The 19,363-nt window shown below is 39.4% G+C and overlaps 1 protein-coding gene across 15 annotated transcripts in view; it reads right to left on the reverse strand.

Moving 5' to 3' along the window:
- Positions 1-369: 369 nt before the first annotated feature.
- The window catches only part of PLEKHA5 (pleckstrin homology domain containing A5), a 277,256-nt gene continuing 258,262 nt past the window's right edge, over positions 370-19,363 (reverse strand). For all 15 annotated transcript variants that reach the window (XM_066354959.1, XM_066354940.1, XM_066354968.1 and 12 more), the window contains 7 exons: positions 17,050-17,168; positions 10,021-10,230; positions 8,260-8,400; positions 6,802-6,926; positions 4,865-5,010; positions 3,266-3,371; positions 370-1,238 (listed from right to left, as the gene is read on the reverse strand). In XM_066354959.1, coding sequence (XP_066211056.1) covers positions 3,277-3,371; positions 4,865-5,010; positions 6,802-6,926; positions 8,260-8,400; positions 10,021-10,230; positions 17,050-17,168 — 836 coding nt within the window. In that variant the 3' untranslated portion in view covers positions 370-1,238; positions 3,266-3,276. The remainder of the gene's footprint in view (positions 1,239-3,265; positions 3,372-4,864; positions 5,011-6,801; positions 6,927-8,259; positions 8,401-10,020; positions 10,231-17,049; positions 17,169-19,363) is intronic.

A 19,363-nucleotide genomic window follows, 5' to 3' on the forward strand; every position in this document is an offset into this window, starting at 1 on the left:
ATAGAAGCTTGAACCTAGTTTCTACGATGTGGAAACACAGAGATATAGGTATATAAGACTTCACAAAACTAAATTTGCCCAGTGGTGTTGAGCTGATGGCCTTAGAGGAGAAGTCAGAAAAACTATTCTGGTCCACATTCTGTCATTAAATGAAATGTGATTGTGGCCAAATCAATTTATCTCTCTGGGCCTCAAGTTCCTCAACTTGACATGGGAGGGTTGGACTAAATAACATCAAAGATCCTTTCACGATGGTCTCTACAATAATTAGATTAACTTACTATTTTTTTTAAACCCTCTTCTTTTACAGTCTCTTGGGCCTCAGACACTCCATTTTAGATGAAAAGAGCAAAAATTCTAACACAAGTGATTTAAGAACATCAACATTTATTTAACATGATAAAAAAAGAAATGAAATATGAACATTTGCATTTAAACAATAGTAAGTAGCCTTTAATACTTACATACATGTGCTCATTGTATAATATATACACAATGAACATAATTACATTTGTACACAAACTAAGTACTGGATTTCAAAACCTGCTTATTGCTGTACACATCTATTCCAACAAAGTATAAGCCCAGTACTTCAAAATACCCACATTTTAAATTGTTTTTTAAGAAACAGTAAGCGATAACATTTGTGTTTAAGCTGACAAAAGTGTGGCAGTAACTGCTGACATTGCAATCTGACTGAGAAAGAATTATAGCAGAAAACGGGACATACTTCACTTGGCAATAATAAAATGGCACATTTTAAATATATATATATATGAAATTTTTACAAATCAACTGTGAAACAAAGCATTGCAGTAGCCAAAATGGAATGGAAAAAAAAGAGAGAAAACTAGTTTTATTGGAAATAACTAAAATGATGTACTGAAAAGAAGCAGTATAATTACACCTCGACTTTAGAAACATCAAAATCTGAGAATCAGCAACTGGGTGAGCTTGGGCTGGAGACCGCACAGTAAAAAGCACCTTGAATGATGTGCTCTGAAATCATAGCAGCAAGCTGGTGTCAGAAGAATAACCTTGAGATTACGGAGTGTACATATGGGCTATTAAAGCTGTTTCGGAATAAACATTTTCCAGAAGTGATAAAATGATGCTCTGTGGCCAAAAGCATCAGAACTATGAATTTCATAGATTTAAAATATACTGTACAATATCTTCTCACATTGCCAAAGGTCCATGTCCTTAGGTGTGAATGGTTTCAACAGAAGTCAGTATAGCTGAAAAATAAAGAGAGGGAAACTTACTCTGACACCTCCGAGTTCATGAATGACCACTTCCTAAAGTAACTGAGAGCAACATTCTGTAACAATAGAGCTGACAAGCATGACCGTGAATGTCCTAAAACATAATACAATTAAAGGACATTTTCTCTTCACTTCCATCAGCTTAATTCAAAAAGCAAAGAAACACAATGCAATTAAATAGAATAAAAATGTACCCAAATTTCTGGCTAAGTCCAAAAGATCAACAAAACGAGAAAAGATCTGCATAATTTCACTAAGTATGTAATAATATACTGAGCTGCCTACACTGCAGTGTCATTTGTAAAACTTCCTAAGTGCTGCCAAAACTACTAGTTCAGAAGGATGTCATATGCACAATATGAAAATATAAAATAGTGCACGTTTGAGTGGCACTAGCTGTTTGTGTTGGCTGCATGCCACGAGACTGGAAAATATCTGGAAGGAACTGTACCTCACTCTACTATGGAATGCTAGTGGCTCTTGAAATAAAAGTAAAAACAAAACAAAATCCAATAATAACAATTTAAGGAACCTGGAAATGTACTAGAGAAATTAACTGTGAACATTCTTTATTATCAGAATGGCCTGTGTACAATGAGTTTTAACCTGTTTATTGAACCAAAAGAGAAGGACAATGATTTTTAATGCACATTTCTCCACCAACACAGGCAGAAGCTATTGATCGGGAGGAATCAAATGAGCATGTTTATTATTCCCATGACTGATGTTATTCTGTCACCAAGGGAACTGAACATATTAACTTAAAGTTTAAATACATGAGCGACAGATGCAAGACATAGGTAAGACTGTAACAAACACGTAGGTTGTTTATACTCCAGAAAGGATGTCAATCCTGCATAGATACCAACGGCCAGCAAACAAAGGGCTCTCCTAGGTTCCCATAATCACAAATAAAATGTACAAATAAGACAAGACAGTTAAATCCTTCTGCCTGAAAAGAAGGGCACAGATTACAGCTGCTACTAAAAGACATGAATGGAAATGGATTCTGAAAAATAAGCACTACTCTCCCCCCCACCATTGCACCCTCCAAAATCAATAAATAAAAAAAGGAAAGAAAATAAGCACTACTGAATATATGTAGTCAAGTTAGTATTTGTACTCATTTACTTTGAGAATCTAAAAATCTAACAATCTGTGTTAGTAACAATGCTTATGTTTGTAGATGTTTTTGCTACTTATAATCGTGTAAAAGAAATTGGTGCTCACCTTAAAGCACAAAACATTACTACATCAGGTAGATACTTTGAGAAAAAAAGCAGAAAAAGGCATAAAATGTTCACTCCATATCTCACAGCCTTCTGAAAAGTTAAAAACAGTGTGTATCTATATGTACAGAAGTGCAGGTAGCACTCAGCAACAGTTTAAAGTTTAAAAGTAATACGTTAGGCAATTATTCTCAGTTCTGAAACTGTAGTCTAAGGAACTCAAAGAAAGACTTTCTCCTTTCTCCCTTCGTTCACCCATGGCTTTTTGACTAACTTCAATACTTCCTGTCAAATGCACAATATTATTTAGGAATAATTTCTGAAATCCATTTATTTGGTTACACCATAAACATTTCTTTGTCCTTTAAAATAACTGACAAACTCCCAATGCAGTAGATATGTCACACTAACTTAAAAAACATTACTCAATCAACATGTAATGACTTAAACAGAGTTCTCAGCTCTAACTATGTAAAGGAACATTAAATGGGAACACAGCTGCAAAACACTGTGAGGCTTGTTTTGGCACAAAATGTACGCTCCAGGTTTTGCTGTTTTTACAGATGAAATAGGAGACAGAGAAACCATAGCCAATCCCTGGAAGGGCTGATGTTGGAAATGTGAGTTCCTGCCCATGGTTCAAATACTTGTTCTGCCAATATTCCCTAAGCACAGTCCAGAAGTAATCTCAGTGTTTATCCACTAAACCAACACATGAATAAAATGCGAGTCAGAGACTCGAAGGGGGAAGCACGAAGGGAAACCACGTACTTTTTCTGAGACTACACGCACATGAAATGCGAGCCTTCCGTGAGCTGCGGCTGGGCGGACGGGACCGGTGATGCCGAGGACTCCGGAGACGAGGGCAGACTTTTCACTACAACACACCAAGAAAGCAGAAAAGATAAAAATCTTGAAGAGATTATGGGGGAGGAAATCGATGCTGTGATCCCACACAGTAAGAACATGTGTTGAGAAGGAATTAATAGTTGTGGTTAGGTTGTTACTTTCTAATCTGGAAACGGATATTCAATGTAAAGTGTCTCTTGGAGACTGTTTAAACATTCTTCTTCCTTGTATATCTTAAACTTATATAGTATTATGTGTCAATTGCATATCACTAAAACTAGAAAAATATTTTAAAAAATCCTTTGTTTACGGTCTCTGAGGTCAATTTTCAGGTATCTATCAGAGAATCATTAAAAAAACCCCAAAACCTAGAAAGTTCCTACAGCTAAATGCTACAGTTTAAATGTTGTGGTTTTTTTTTTTTAAATGTTGTGGTTTTAATACACCCACATACCACTCACTGACCCAACCTGCCAAAACAAATAAGTGTCAGTGATAATGAAAAGAAAGTGAGAATTCCTGTGTATACCACCTTGCCAAGTGACAGTGACAGAAAAGACAGAGGTTAACATTGGTTATAAAGGCAGCATAAATTTGTTTTTGGGTGTATAAGATACAAAAAAATGCTCTGCCTAACAATGATCCTGAATGACTGAATTTCATCGTACTTACCTTTCTGCAACATGACGGAGGGAGGGAGGGAGGAAGGAACAACTACTAGGAATGGTTTTTAGAGATGATAATATGCATTAGTAATATGATCCCCTACCCCTACCCCTCACCAAAAATCCTAAAGAAAGAAAAAAAGGAAAAAAAAGGTACATGAAGAATCCAAAAAATGTGAAAGAATAGCACAGAAATGATTAATTTTTAAATGTGATGGTTCACAATTTTCTATGATCAAAGAAAGTCCCAGATGTAGATTATTACACAGGGGGCCAGTTCACTGTCCCTCAGACCACTGGAGGGCTGCCAAATACAGTGGTCCTCTCACTGACCACCAATGAAAGAGGTGCCCCTTCCAGAAGTGCAGTGGGGGCTGGATAAATGGCCTCAGGGGGCCGCAGTGCGGCCTGTGGGCCGTAGTTTGGGGATGCCTGCATTACATGGTAGGGGCGAAAGTAAATGAATCCATTCCACCAGCTTAAATACTCAGTCTTCCAGTTCCTAAAAGTAGGTCTGTGAACACTGAAAACCCAGTCTCAGGGAAACAGGTAAATCTTCCAAGTACTGAAGAACTTTCTTTCTTTTTTTTTTTTTTAAGAACCTTCTTATTAGAAATAATTTATTGGACGTGTTAAGACTAAAAGCAAAACTGAAACCGAGTGTACCTGATCCCAAGCCAGGAGAGCCTCTAGGCGGACATAGCCGCACCCCCTGCAGGTGCTGTGGAAGGCCAAGGTTGACCACTCTGTAGTCAGGGTTCTTAAGTGGCTCTCTGCTGAAACCTTCCCGTGGAATACAAATCCAGAGGTTCAGAGGAAGCACCATTGAAAAGAGGGTGAAATGTGGAGTATCTACCTGCCACTGTTTGGTTTTCTTTGGAAGCCTCAGGAGCTAGTTCATTAGAAATGACACTCTCTTCCTGCTCATGAATATTGTCCTTTGTATCTTCTTCATGGTGGCCTTCTGATTTATGATTTGTGATCTGTGTCTCATCTTGCAAGCTAATGAAAATAGATATTTTAAAATTTATTATAGAATGCCATTGATTTTTCTTCCAATGTTATTAAAATTTTTAACATATAGAAAAGATACCACCACCTATATTTAACAACTGCTAACATCTGCTAGCAAGTAATCTCTTCTTTTTCTCCCTTTTTCTTATGGGAATTGCAAACATAAAAAAATTAGAAAGAATAATATGAAACCTGTACACTGAGTTTCAAGAATCGTCTACATTTTGCCAATCTTGATTAATCTAAACTCCCAAATAATTTTTAAAGCAGATTCTAGACATACTGTTCAATCTATAAATACTTCAGTATATATTTATATCTTAATATTAAACCAAATATCTAATTAGTGCTCAAATATACCTGCTTGCCTCATAATATCATTTTAGTTATGTATGAATCAGGATCCAAACAAGGTCCATACAGTGTAATTGCCTGACAAGTCTCTAAATCTCTACTCTACTCTCAAAGACCCTACCCCACAGGCCCCCTTGGTCTTTGCCCCTTATCTGTGAACGAACCTGGTTTATCTGTGCTTACAGTTCATCACATTCTGGATGTTGATAATTGCATTTTTCAGAAAACTGGTATGATTTTGAGGTTTGATCAGACTTAAGTTTTGGGGGAAGGGAATGTGTTGACTCTTTTCATAATGTTAAAAATGATCAGTGAGTTCGGGGTTATCAGCTTGATTCATTCATTATAAAATCCCGTTACAGATTTTCATTTAAGTAAGGACTATTGTTCAAATCCATTATTTCTTTAGGGTTATCAAGACAGTGAGTCTTAGCATAGTCGATTCCTTAGTATCACCCAATGTGGCCAACAAATTATTTCTTGTCGTTGCAAGATTATTATGAACTCACAGATTTTTTTAAAAATTGAGTTTATTTGGAGTGACCCTGGTTAACAAAACCATACAAGTTTCAAGTGTGCAACTTAATAAAACATCATCTGCACATGGCATTGTGAGCCCATCACCCGAAGCCAGTCTCTTCTGGTTCCCCTTTATCCCCTTTGCTTCCACTACCTCCATCTCCTTCCTTTCCCTCTGCTACCGCACACTGTTGTGTCTCTCTCTCTCTTTCTCTCTCTTTCTCTCTCTTTCTCTCTCTCTCTCTCTCTCTCTCTCACACACACACACACACACACATACACAATATAAATATACTGGATGTATTATTAACAAAAATTCAGCAGAGATATTTTTATTAGCTACTGCCAAGTAGTTTTCAGCTTCAATCCTGTTATTCACTGAAGGTAAAGGCATTGCAAAATAACATTAAATCATAGCAGTTCTCTATTCCAGCACTGGTAATTTTTAAAATGGAGGATGAGATTGAGCATATGTACTTTAGAATGCTAGTTAACAAATACAGCTCAAAAATTAACAGCAAATCACTGTAATTTTTGGAACACTTATCAGAAAACTTAGACTTCTTTTGATCAATGTCTGTCATTCTGTAGGCAATGGTGAGATGCTTACTTTGCTATGACTTATGTGCCTTTGGCACTACAAAAAAGGTATTTATCGATTACTTCCTAGGTGCTAAGCACAATATTAAGTGCTATACATGTATTTTCTTTTTTTAACCCTTAACCACATACTTGTGAGATAGATAGCTATTGTTATCCCCATTTTTACAAGTGAGGAACCTGCATCTTAAGAAGGCACGGAGCTTGCTAGGGCTGGAATCCAAGCCTTTCTGACTCCGAAACTCCATTTCTAAAGCAGTTACACAAATCTGTGAGTGATTTCTGTTTGTTTCTCCTAAGCATTACCTGTATGAAATATCCTCAGGCATTTTTTCTTTGTTTCTTTCTTTATCCATCACTTCCTCAGCATTTACTCCATTTGGCTCAGGTGTGAAAAGTTTTTCGTAAAAAACATTTTCAGTTTTTTTAAACTACAGAAGAAGAAGAAAGAATTTCTTTTTCAAAGCATTCATACCATACTTAATATTTATTAGTAAATCTAAAATAATTCCTAAATAAAAGTTTATTAAAAGAAATTATACCCTGTCAAATATTTATTGAAACATAAATTTAGATGTAAGTATCTTAAAAATATTGACATTTTGGGGGAAATACTTATAGTAAGAGTTTACTTGCACCAAACTGATATGCCAGGGAGCAAGATTTCAAATGTTCCCTTAACATTCTTTACTACTAGGATAAAAAGTTATTTGCGCCCTGGCCGGTTGGCTCAGCGGTAGAGCGTCGGCCTAGCGTGCGGAGGACCCGGGTTCGATTCCCGGCCAGGGCACACAGGAGAAGCGCCCATTTGCTTCTCCACCCCTCCGCCGCGCTTTCCTCTCTGTCTCTCTCTTCCCCTCCCGCAGCCAAGGCTCCATTGGAGCAAAGATGGCCCGGGCGCTGGGGATGGCTCCTTGGCCTCTGCCTCAGGTGCTAGAGTGGCTCTGGTCGCAATATGGCGACGCCCAGGATGGGCAGAGCATTGCCCCCTGGTGGGCAGAGCATCGCCCCTGGTGGGCGTGCCGGGTGGATCCCGGTCGGGCGCATGTGGGAGTCTGTCTGACTGTCTCTCCCCGTTTCCAGCTTCAGAAATGAAAAAAAAAAAAAAAAAAAAACAAGGAAAAAAAAAAGTTATTTGCCCAAATGGACAAAGCACATTGCTATTAGTTGTTTATGGGTTTAAGAGTCCAACTTTAATTGGGTTAGCAGTAATTTGGTGCAGCCTTGACTGATCATGTTTTAAGTTTTCAATTAATCAAATTATACAAGAATCATCATTTCAGCCCTGCCCAGTTGTCTCAGTGGTAGTGTCAGCCTGGTGTGTGAAAGTCCCAGGTTCGATTCTTGGTCGGGGCACACAGGAGAAGTGCCAATCTGCTTTTCCACCCCTCCCCCTCTCCTTCCTCTCTGTCTCTTCCCCTCCCACAGCCAAAGTTCCATTGGAGCAAAGTTGGCCCGGGCGCTGAGGATGGCTCCCTGGCCTCTGCCTCAGGCGCTAGAATGGCTCTGATTGCGGCAGAGCAACGCCCCAGATGGGCAGAGCATCGCCCCCTGGTGGGCATGCCGGGTGGATCCCGGTTGGGCACATGTGCGAGTCTGTCTGACTGCCTCCCGCTTCTAACTTCGGAAAAATACACACACACAAAAAAATCATTTCATTTAGTTTTTTGGCTTCAGTAACAGAATGAAACATTACTCTCAACCTTATTACCACTTGATCTAATCTACCCTTTTGGAATATCTGTTCTAAAATAATCTCTCTACCTCTTTGCTGAAATCCGTATTTTGAGGTTCAGCTTCTTTTAGTTGAACAATTTCTGCAGCAGGAACTTCATGGTTTGAGTTTCCATCATTTTCTCTAATGACAGTGTCCAGTTCCTTCATGTTATCATCCTTCCTTCGAGTCTGTGCAAAACATAGATAGCATTCTTAGATTCATACTATATAGCTGCTCAGAGAGTGCCTATTAATTTTGGAAAAAAGCTGGGTTTTCACTCACAAGAGGAAATAGATATATTTAATATGCATCAATATATAGGATAGGGCAAAAGAAAATTTACAGTTGTTTATATGGAAAATAATATAAGAATAAACTTTGTGTACTTACAACTGTAAACCTACTTTTGCCTACCCTCTACTTATATACATTATTTATATAATCATGTATATTTTAATATGTCATATTAACACATAGCAGTATTCCACATACCTTTTAAAAAAGATTTTATTTATTTTAGAGAGAAGAGAGAGAGAGAGAGAGAGAAAGAGAAGGGGGGAGGAGCAGGAAGCATCAACTCCCATATGTGCATTGACCAGGCAAGCCCAGGGTTTTGAACTGGCGACCTCAGTGTTCCAGGTCAACACTTTATCCACTGCGCCACCACAGGTCAGGTTTCCACATACTTTTTTTTAATTTTTTAAAATTTTTTACAGAGACAGAGAGTGAGTCAGAGAGAGGGATAGACAGGGACAGACAGACAGGAACGGAGAGAGATGAGAAGCATCAATCATTAGTTTTTCACTGCGCGTTGCAACACCTTAATTGTTCATTGATTGCTTTCTCATATGTGCCTTGACCACGTACTGAAGGCCCAAGTACACATATGGTACTTGTAACCCCTTGCTGGAGCGAGTGACCTTGGGTTCAAGCTGGTGGGCTTTTGCTCAAACCAGATGAGCCCACGCTCAAGCTGGCAACCTCGGGGTCTCAAACCTGGGTCCTCTGCATCCCAGTCCGACACTCTATGCACTGCACCGCCGCCTGGTCAGGCAGGTTTCCACATACTTTTTAATGTCTATCTTTTTAGTTTGAAAATCATTCAGTGTGTGATCTGCAGAATGCAGTTACTTGACTGTTAATCAGCTGAATTCCCATTAGCAACGCTTGCTCTTGGTTAGATGAAAAGGGTGCTTCTACAAGGCCAGGGAAGCCCTTTCAGACGGTCCAGGTCTACTGATAGGGAAAGACCAGACTGAGCGACTGGACAGGTTTGCTAGTCGGCTCTGTATTTACGGATCCAGGTAACAAACAGATAATAAGGGACAGAATGGTGCCAGTTTACATTACAGAGCAGAAGTTGAAATGTGATTAGTAGAACTTTTATTTAGAAGCTCACTCTTGTTACAATTTAGGTCATGTTAAATTAGGACACAGAGTAACATACATTGGGTGGGGATTTGGGATCTTGGTAACCTGCACGGCATTTTACATTTGCTGAAAGAACTTCATTTTTATCTTCTTAGTGCCTGTGTGAAGTAGAGAGGGCAGGCTGAATCATGACCTGACTTACAGTAGAGGAGATTAAGTCCACAACTGGTGCAAGGGCATCTAACAAGTAATTTAGCTCTGGTTTTTGGAACACAGGGCAATTTCCATTATACTGAGCTTATTATTATAAAAGTTAAATAATATAACTATCCACATTGCAGACAGTTTTGAAACCCCCATAAAACATTTAACTATAACTCTAAGATTCAAGTGATATTAGGTTTTCACACAAGAATGATTAAAAGCAACTGATATACCTGGGTAACCCTGAATGGATTATCCTTTAAATTGGAAAGACTCTGTAAGGGTGACTGGTCTAAAGCACCAATAACATTTAATGCTTTTTTCTTTTCCCGTAAGCATGCTTGCTGATGTCTCCTTATTCTTTCCATCTGTTCTTCCACAGTCATCCTAGGTCGAGTACTTTCAGCCAAACAGAGCTGTTCCACTGCACTTCTTGGTCTTTCCTTTAAATTGAAAATAAACATGAACACATAAATACAGAGCCACCTGAAAAGTATGTCAAGATCAGACAGATCCTAAAATGCATTTCTTTTGTCTTCAAAATCAAAAGTGGAGGTTTTGTCATTTAGATATAACACCAGAAAGGCAAATTATTTTATCCTTAACTGGTAATTGGTGATGCATGATCTATGATGGAAAGAAAGAGAAAGAGGAGAGGTAGAATAGGAGGAGAAAGAGAAGAAAAACTAATGAGAGTATTCCATCATTTTTCAATACAAAAGGGTACAGCTGCTCTGGATTGATTCTACCCCATGGTCCTGAATTAGATTGTTTAAAACTCAAACTAGGAGAAAACAGGGAACACAGTTTTTAAGTATCAGCAATTTATTTTAATGAAAATGTAATGTTTTTAAGTCACGTATTTATTGTAAAAGACTAATTGAGAAAACATCCTTAGTCTATGATCAATAATGAAACAATGAAAATACCGATTTCCTGTAAATCAGACAGTTATATTTGAAAACATATAGATATGGCTCATTTTTATGGTTTACTGAAGGTTTAAAAATAGCCCCATTAAACAAACAACCAATTCTTACTTTTCACTTTCCTACAAATATGTAAAATGATATTGGTATAAGATAAAAAACAAACACTTAATTAGTCATAAGTAAATTTTAGCTTATTTTATATAATAGAACTTATGAAGATTAAACATATTCTAGAAGCTATGGAATTCATAGGTTTCTTTGCATCCTCTGGTCTGAATTGGCGGAAATGGATGAAGACACTGGAGGAGCTGCTGGAGGTTTTTTTTGTTTTTTTTTTTAATGGCAACATAAAGTAGCAGAATTGAAACAGCAGTGGGAAGAGCTATAGTAGCAACAGTGTATTTTTTTTAATTTTTATTTATTTATTTATTCATTTTAGGGGGGGAGAGAGAGAGAAAGAGAGAGAGAGAGAGAGAAAGGGGAGGAGCAGGAAGCATCAACTTCCATATGTGCCTTGACCAGGCAAGCCAGGGTTTTGAACTGGCAACCTCAGTGTTTCCAGGTTGACGCTTTATCCACTGTGCCACCACAGGTCAGGCCTGCTGGAATTTTTGAGGGTACCCAGGACAGAGGTAAATACTCCCGGGACTATGTACTGCATCAGGCTAATGACTAAGATCATTTTCTCTCCACTCCAATATGAAGGATATCTGCACGACAGGGGCTGTAACTCTAGAACTACCTTCTACTGTACAGAATAAATATCTTAAAGTGCTCAAGTGGAAACTAAAAGGAAAAGAAAAAATGAAAAAGATAAATCTGTAGAAATGGTGATTCTTATTTATTTTACAAAACATTTGTTTTTGCAAAAAAATAAAATAAAAAGTTCTAGATACTGATAGGTAAAATTGGCTTTAGCATTCCTTTCTTTTTATTTTTTATTTATTTATTTGTTTTTATTATTTTTTATTTTTCTGAAGCTGGAAATGGGAAGAGACAGACAGACTCCCGCATGCGCCTGACCGGGATCCACACGGCACGCCCACCAGGGGGCGATGCTCTGCCCCTCCGGGGCATCGCTTTGCCGCGACCAGAGCCACTCTAGTGCCTGGGGCAGAGGCCAAGGAGCCATCTCCAGCACCCGGGCCATCTTTGCTCCAATGGGGCCTTGGCTGCGGGAGGGGAAGAGAGAGACAGAGAGGAAGGAGGGGGGTGGGGTGGAGAAGCAAATGGGCGCTTCTCCTATGTGCCCTGGCCGGGAATCGAACCCAGGTCCCCCGCACGCCAGGCCGACGCTCTACCGCTGAGCCAACCGGCCAGGGCCCCTTTCCTTTTATTTATACAAAATTGTTATCACACTGTAACTTACTTTATCAAGTTATTGTACAAATCTATCTTCTTTTTTAAGTGCTTAATATTACTCATTTTTTAAAATCTTTTCTTCAATATGACAATTGGAAAACAGTGTTTCATTGGGGTAGCTCAGTAAGTATTTTAAAAAGTATTATTGGGGAGAGAGACCAATGCTGATTGGTTCCTCCACAGTCAGCTACCTAGAGCAGTACAGCCACGGGGAGGAAGAATGACTGACAATTCAGCTTTGAGTTCAGATTGCCAGAACTCGACCAGCACTTCCGATTTCCTGGGATGGCAAGCCCTGTGGCTTCCTTGTAAAGCTCTGCACCATTCCCCAAGCCTCCACCTCCATTAATACCCCCCTCCCCAGCCCTGTGCGGCTGGAGTCGGGGCCATCCAGGTGTGCAGGCCAAATCCAGCCTCACTGTGAGGGGTCAGGGGAGCCCCAGTGGGAGTGAGCTGTCCCCTCTGCAGGGGAAAAGGACTTCTTGGTTCCTGGTGATTTTGGGAGAAAGGCTTGCTATTCTGCAGTCACTCTCAGCCCAAAACTAACAAAGGTTGTATAAATAAAGGTTGGGACTGGAGGAGGGGGATGCTTGGTTGCTAAGGGACGTGTGCGTGACATGGTTGCCAATTGTGACCTCATTCACTGAGGTCACGTACTGTGTCCTACTTGTCTGGGTCACTTGTGACGCTCCTATTGTGTGAACTGCTCACTGTGCCCCGAACATCAAGTCTGGGATACACCTCTGGGTCCCATGGCTTCTGGTCCAGGCACATCAGCTTCCAGAGCTAGCCCTGGACGAGCCTGCTGACCTCCATCTCCCTGGGGCAGAGCTGAAACTTGGCCTCAGGATCAGCAAAACCTCCCAGAAGAGCCCTCAACTCCGAGAGAAGTTGAATTTCCTTCCCAACAGGAAGCCTCAGCTCCGCTGACAGAGGCCCCTGAGGAAGTGGAACCTTCTCCGACCCCCAGGAGGACCCAGCTCAGCAATCAGAAGTCCCTGAGGAGGGAGAAGCATCTTTTACCAGGAGGCTTCAGATCCGCTTCCAGAGAAGAGCTCAGCCCAGCCTCAGGTGCACTTTGCCAGTGCAGCACCTTCTCCAGTCAATCAAGAAGGTCCTGCTCAGCCTCCAAAATGGCCGACGGACTTTGTACATCACGAGGAGACAGTCTCACTTACAGGGTCAGCTGAAGCTGAGCATTTATTGATAAATAATAAAGACGTGGATTTGGGTGTTTGGGTAACACCAGAGCTCCTTAAGGAGATTCAACCAACGAAGCAGAAGATCCCAGCTAACCCTCCAAAGTCCACTGACGTGGTCAAACTCGCAACCAAGCAGGAGAGCCCAGCTCAGCCTCCAGAGCCCCCTGAGGTGACACTTCCCCATCAAAAGCCTGCTCAGGCTCAGCAGTCAACCTTGCTTGGAGACGTAAAGTTGCCAAAATTCTGCAACCAGAACCGTCTGAGGTAGTTCCTCCTATGACTGAACAGAATGCCACACGAGCACGTGTAAGCTCTGCACCTGTAAGAATGAGATACTGTCGTGTGTGGCTCTCGTCCCAAAGCAGGGGTTCCACAGTGTGCCTGTGCTGGAGCCCAGCGCTGACAATACCAACTTCACCACCTTAGATTTGCAAGGAAACGCTATTGTATTCTTGAATGAAAATATATGGAAGTCATACCACCATATTGAGAAACTAATTTTCAGTGGAAATAAAATAACTGAATTAAAAAAATTCATTTGAACAACTGCTATCCCTCAAATATTTAATTCTCAATCACAATCTTCTAACCACTGTTGAAGGTCCGTATCTTTTTAAATTGCCAGCATTAATATATTTTGACATGGGAACAACACAGGCATCAGAACAGTTAGAGCATCTTCATGGAGACCCTTGAATTGAAAAAAAAAAAGATCTTATCTAGCCGTTTGGCCTGTTGCCTCTGCCAATTTAAAAGTAATAGTGAGGCTGTCAGCAAGACAGTCCAACTAACTGCATTGTGAAACTGCGTGTGTGGCAAACACCCCTTCTGATGCAGAACTGTGCACAGGAAATGCAGCATTAATAAAAGCATTACAAGTTGGAAAAAAGAGCACCAGCACCGAGCTATTGAACCGGGGAAGACATCCTCAGAGAAAAGTGGTGACAAACTGTCAGCCTTTATTTATGAGCCTCCTGATGAAGCTTCTCAATGAACTGCAAGATGTCAAGGTTCCCAGGTAGAGTGGGATACGGGTCAATTGAAAAATGAGAGGACAGATGCCCAGGATGAAGAGAAAGAGCAGGAGTCCAGCGGGCTCAGAAAAGAACTGCCAGCATATGCCTATACCAAGCTCACTGTGGCAGTACCCATTTCTGTGGCAGCAACAACGTCCACTTTTTCTGTCTCTTGTGACCTGTCACAAGTCGGCAGCAAAATGAGGGCGAGAAGGGAGCTGAAGGAGGTGGTGTTTGGAGCAGGCGGCCACTTAGGCTTGGAGATATACATGGACCACGCAACGCCATATGCAAGAGAAACATAGCAGACAGGCTACATGCAAGGAGTCATCTGATGAGGATGAGCTTTTGGACAAAATAGAGCAAGGTGAATCCTCCGCCTCAGCAGCCAGGATTGGGTCATCAGAATCAGCTGCTGAAGACATGGGTGAAGAAAATGAAGCATGACACCACCTCCTCCTCGGGCTACCTGAAAATTGTGTTGAAAATGTGTGCTTAGCATTGCTGACAAAATACCTGTTTTCCTCCTACTGGAATGTATAAATTCATAACTGATGCTAGTCATGAGATAAGACATTAGAATGTAAATAGTTAAAATAATTATTATTTGGGTTGGGCAGTTTTCATTTATTTGTGAACTACTGTTTCATATTTTCCGTAAAAACCCTTAATATAAATGATTTATATTTATTCCTCATATATTATGGACCTTGTCTGTTCTATTGCAAATATTTTCTTCTGGTATTGCTTATAAAGGTCTTCCTTGTACCAACATTACATAACTATAGTGTCAATACCCCCTCAGTATTTCGTTATGTAGAAGTCTTTTCTTCTAGAATTTAAGAGAGTAATAAAAAGATAGTTAAAGAATAATACAAATCCACTAATAATCTTCCGGCTTGATCCCAATATGCATTTTTAATCTTTTAATTCATTTTAGAGAGGAGAGGGAGAGTGAAAAAGAGCAAGAGAGAGCAAGAAAGAGCGAGAGAGAGAAAGAGAAACAGAAAGCAACTCCCATATGTGCCTTGACCAGGCAAGCCCAGGGTTTCGAACCAGCAACCTCAGAATTCCAGGTCGATGCTTTATCAACTGCGCCACCACAGGTCAGGCCCCAATATGCATTTTTTGTACTTTTTGTTTACTTTAGCATTATAATTTCCAAAGAAAACATGAATCTGCAAAAAATGCCTAATTCTAGTATTCTAGAGCCATGATCACCAATGTTAATATTGATACATAGCTATTCATTATTTTTATTTTACAAGAATTACTTTTATAGGTCTTTGTAACTTAGTATTAATTAAAAATAGTCATTCTTATACTGTATATAGCTTTGTCTGACTTTTTGGCATATACTTTGTAGTTGTACATTAACATCTTTCAAGGATAACCATAAACCTTTTCATTTGTAGTACCTTTTAGTCTTTCCTTAACAGTTTAAAATGATCTCATACCAAGTAGAGACTTTATAAAAATGAAAAGTAAAAGTTCTTTTGCAGCTCAAATTTTTCTTTTTTTTTTTCTTAAGTGAAAAGTGGGGAGGCAGAGACAGCCTTTTGCAGGTGCCCCAACCAAGATCCACCTGTCAAGCCCTCTACCAGGGCAATGTTCTGCCCATCTAGTACTGCTGCTCCACTGCTCAGCTACCAAGCTACTTTATGCCTGAGGCGAGGCCATGGAGCCATCCTCAGTGCCCAGGGAAAACTTGCTCTAACTGAGCCAGGGCTGCAGGAGAAGAGAGAGATAGAGATGGGGAGGGTGGGTGGAGAAGCAAATGGTTGCTTCTCCTGTGTGCCTTGGGTATTGAACCTGGGACATCCACATGCCAGGACAACACTCTACCGCTGAGCCAACCGGCCAGGGCCTGCAGCTCAAATTTCTAAGACTATTTAGTGAAAGGGAGATAGTACCATGAGAATCTCCTCCAAAATAAGATCAGACTGGCTTAAAGTGTGAATGAAATGAATCTCAGATGAAAGTGTAAAATACGGTATTTATTCCCTGTCTCAATTCACATTTCTCAGAGTAACCAGAGGATTTACAAACTTCAAATCTACCGGTTGAAAGGGCCTGTAAAACTCAGGACAGCTTGGAAACCCATTAACTTGGGGGACCACAGGACATGTCTATTACTCTCATCAAGGAAATTCTTAGAAGTGCCAAGGGATGTAACACAGAGCAGCTATGTGAGAATGGGTTCTACAAACTGTGGACTAAGCCCCTTATCAAAGCTTATCGAAGGAAACCTAGATTACGTATTGAACAGGTCTAGCCTCCGAGGTGCGAATTCCCTGTATATAATTTTATTTATATTTTATTTATTTATTATTGATTTTTGAGAGAGGAAGGGATAGAGAGAAACATCAATTTGTTGTTCTACTTATTTATGCATTCACTGGTTGCTCCTTATGTGCCTTGACTGGGAGTCATAATTCACTGTACATAATTCAAACAAAAGATGAGTGCCCAGGCTAGATATCTCAGTTGGTTAGAGCGTTGTCCAGAAGTACAGAGGTTGCTGGTTTGATCCCCAGTCAGGGCACATACAGAAACAGATCAATGTTCCTGTCTTTCTCTCTTCTTTCTTCTCTCTCTAAAAATCAGTAATAATAAAAAAAGCTAAAAAAAAAATTAATTTTTCCTTAGAGGTTATAAAAATTTGATGAAACACTAAAAATGGAAGCATATATAAGAAAGCAATACACAGGTATGAGAATCCTTTGAGAAATTAATTTCTAGCCAAATACCGTTTTTGAATCCACCACCTTCTTAGTTTTCCTTAAGGTTACATATGAGGCTATCGTCGAAGATTCAGGTGTCGGTGATTTTGTTCTTGGAGGAACCACTCCAACAGGAAAGTGGGAACCTAAAAATTAAAAATAATGGTCATATCTCACACAACATTGCTTTCGCCGACACACTCAACTTCTGAGGTTGTTAAAATCATAAGGTATATTTATTGTTTGAAATGAGCCAGGGAAAATGTAGTAACCTTCCATTAGTTATTCTACCTAATAAGCTAGCCAATGATATTATCAAACAAATGTTGGGTTTGATTTAGAAATAATGTCCTACATAGAATAATAAATGATATTAAAAATTAATCATAAAATTTGGTACACTTAATGGATCATATATCTTCACAACCACCCTTTAAAAAGAAGACTCCTGAGGGCGGGCTATGGGTTCATTCTCTTCCTCCAGTGTGTAGTGCTCATCAGCAGCGTGGCTGAGCACCTGCCCCTACTGCTGCTCTGCTTCTTCACGAAGCAGTCACATTTCCAGAGCTTCAAACACCTTAATCGAATCCTCTCACATATCACAGATGACAAAAAAAAAAAAAAAAATGGCCCAGAAGGTTTAAGTGACTTAATGTTCTTGATTTCCAGTTGGTCTCTTTCAATTACACTGTATTGTCTCAATAAAGAATCCACTAACAACATTAACTATAGGTAATCACTGTCACTTTCTCTTTTATAGTTAGAAAACAAAGAAGTCACATTAACTAGAAAAAGGAAGTGTCTTTCCACCCCTCCCTGCCAACAGCAAAGACAAATGGTAGGCCAATCATTCAGGGACCCTTTAGGTTATAAACCAAACAATCCTCAGCCTAATTAAGTTTTAATATTATTTATGAACTTTCTGAGTGTGTTTATATAGAGTTGTATATTTGAGAATGTGAAGAGCTGAACTGATACACAATTGATCTGTGTACTTTGGACTATTTATTTAGAAAAGAACTTATGAGCTAAAAACCCAAAATTTTAAGAGGCAAAACTTTTTTTTTAAATATCTTTTTTAAAAAAGAATTTTATTGATTCATTTTAGAGAGGTGAATGAGAGAGAGAGAGAGAGAGAGAGAGAGAGAGAGAAGGGTGTAGGAGTATGTGTCTTGACTAGCGAAGCCCAGGGTATTGAACCGGCGACCTCAGCATTTCAGGTCAATGTTAAGGGGCAAAACTTTGAAGAATTCAAACCATGTTAAAGAAAATAATTTCAGACGCTTTATTTCTTATGAGTAAATATACACATTGGTGGAACAAATGATCAAACACTTCTTTACTTTTAGGGGTAGTAAGTGTTGAATTATATGTGTATCTTTCCCCTGCTTTTCTTTATAGTTCTGTAATATTTGAATTTCTAAAAATAAACTTTTAGTTTTACATATTTTTAACATATATTGAATTATATATTATATAATATATAATTTCTGCAATTTGATGTTTCCACTCAAACATGAGGTTCAATTTCTTAGTAAATTCAACTTTTAGATGTGTTTGTAAATACCATGTAGCTGTATTTTAACCCAGTTTGACAACCTTTGTTCAGGTGAAGCATTTATATAGTTCAAATAGATTTGTTACAATGACTGATATATTTAGATTTATTTCTAACAACTTATTTTTGCTTTGCATTTTCCCCACTTCTCTATTCCTTTCCCATTCTTGCCTCTTTTGGATTGTTCTTCAGTTTGCCTCTCTACTAGTTTGAAAGATACACAGTCTGCTCCTCCCTACTTCTTTTCTTTATCTTATACCCTAGCACGTATACTTAACTATTCAAGTCTGAAGCTAGAATCATTACAATCCTCTGGAACAATACAAGGACCTTAGAACATGTTAATATCAGTGAGCTATTCCTGTTTTATATGCTACTGCTGTCAATAATTTTAGTTCTATGCTTCTTAGATCTTCCATATCTGACTATTCGCCTTCTATCTGATGTATTGTAGAACTCTCTTAACTGATGGTCAGTAAGTGGCAAACTCTCCCAGGTTTTTTGACTACCCTTCTCTCTCTCTCATTATTTTTTTTTGCAAGAGACACAGAGAGAGACACACACACAGAGTGAGGGACAGATAGGGACAGACAGACAGAAAGGGAGAGATGAGAAGCATGAATTCTTCATTGTGGCATTTTAGTTGTTTATTGATTGCTTTCTCATGCGTGCCTTGACTGGGGTGGGGGGGCCTCCAGCAGAGCGAGTGACCCCTTGATCAAGCTAGTGACATTGAGCTTCAAGCCAGCAACCATGGGGTTATGTCTATTACCCCATGCTCAA

Source organism: Saccopteryx leptura, chromosome 1 (assembly GCF_036850995.1).
Source record: "Saccopteryx leptura isolate mSacLep1 chromosome 1, mSacLep1_pri_phased_curated, whole genome shotgun sequence".
Lineage (NCBI taxonomy): Eukaryota > Metazoa > Chordata > Mammalia > Chiroptera > Emballonuridae > Saccopteryx > Saccopteryx leptura.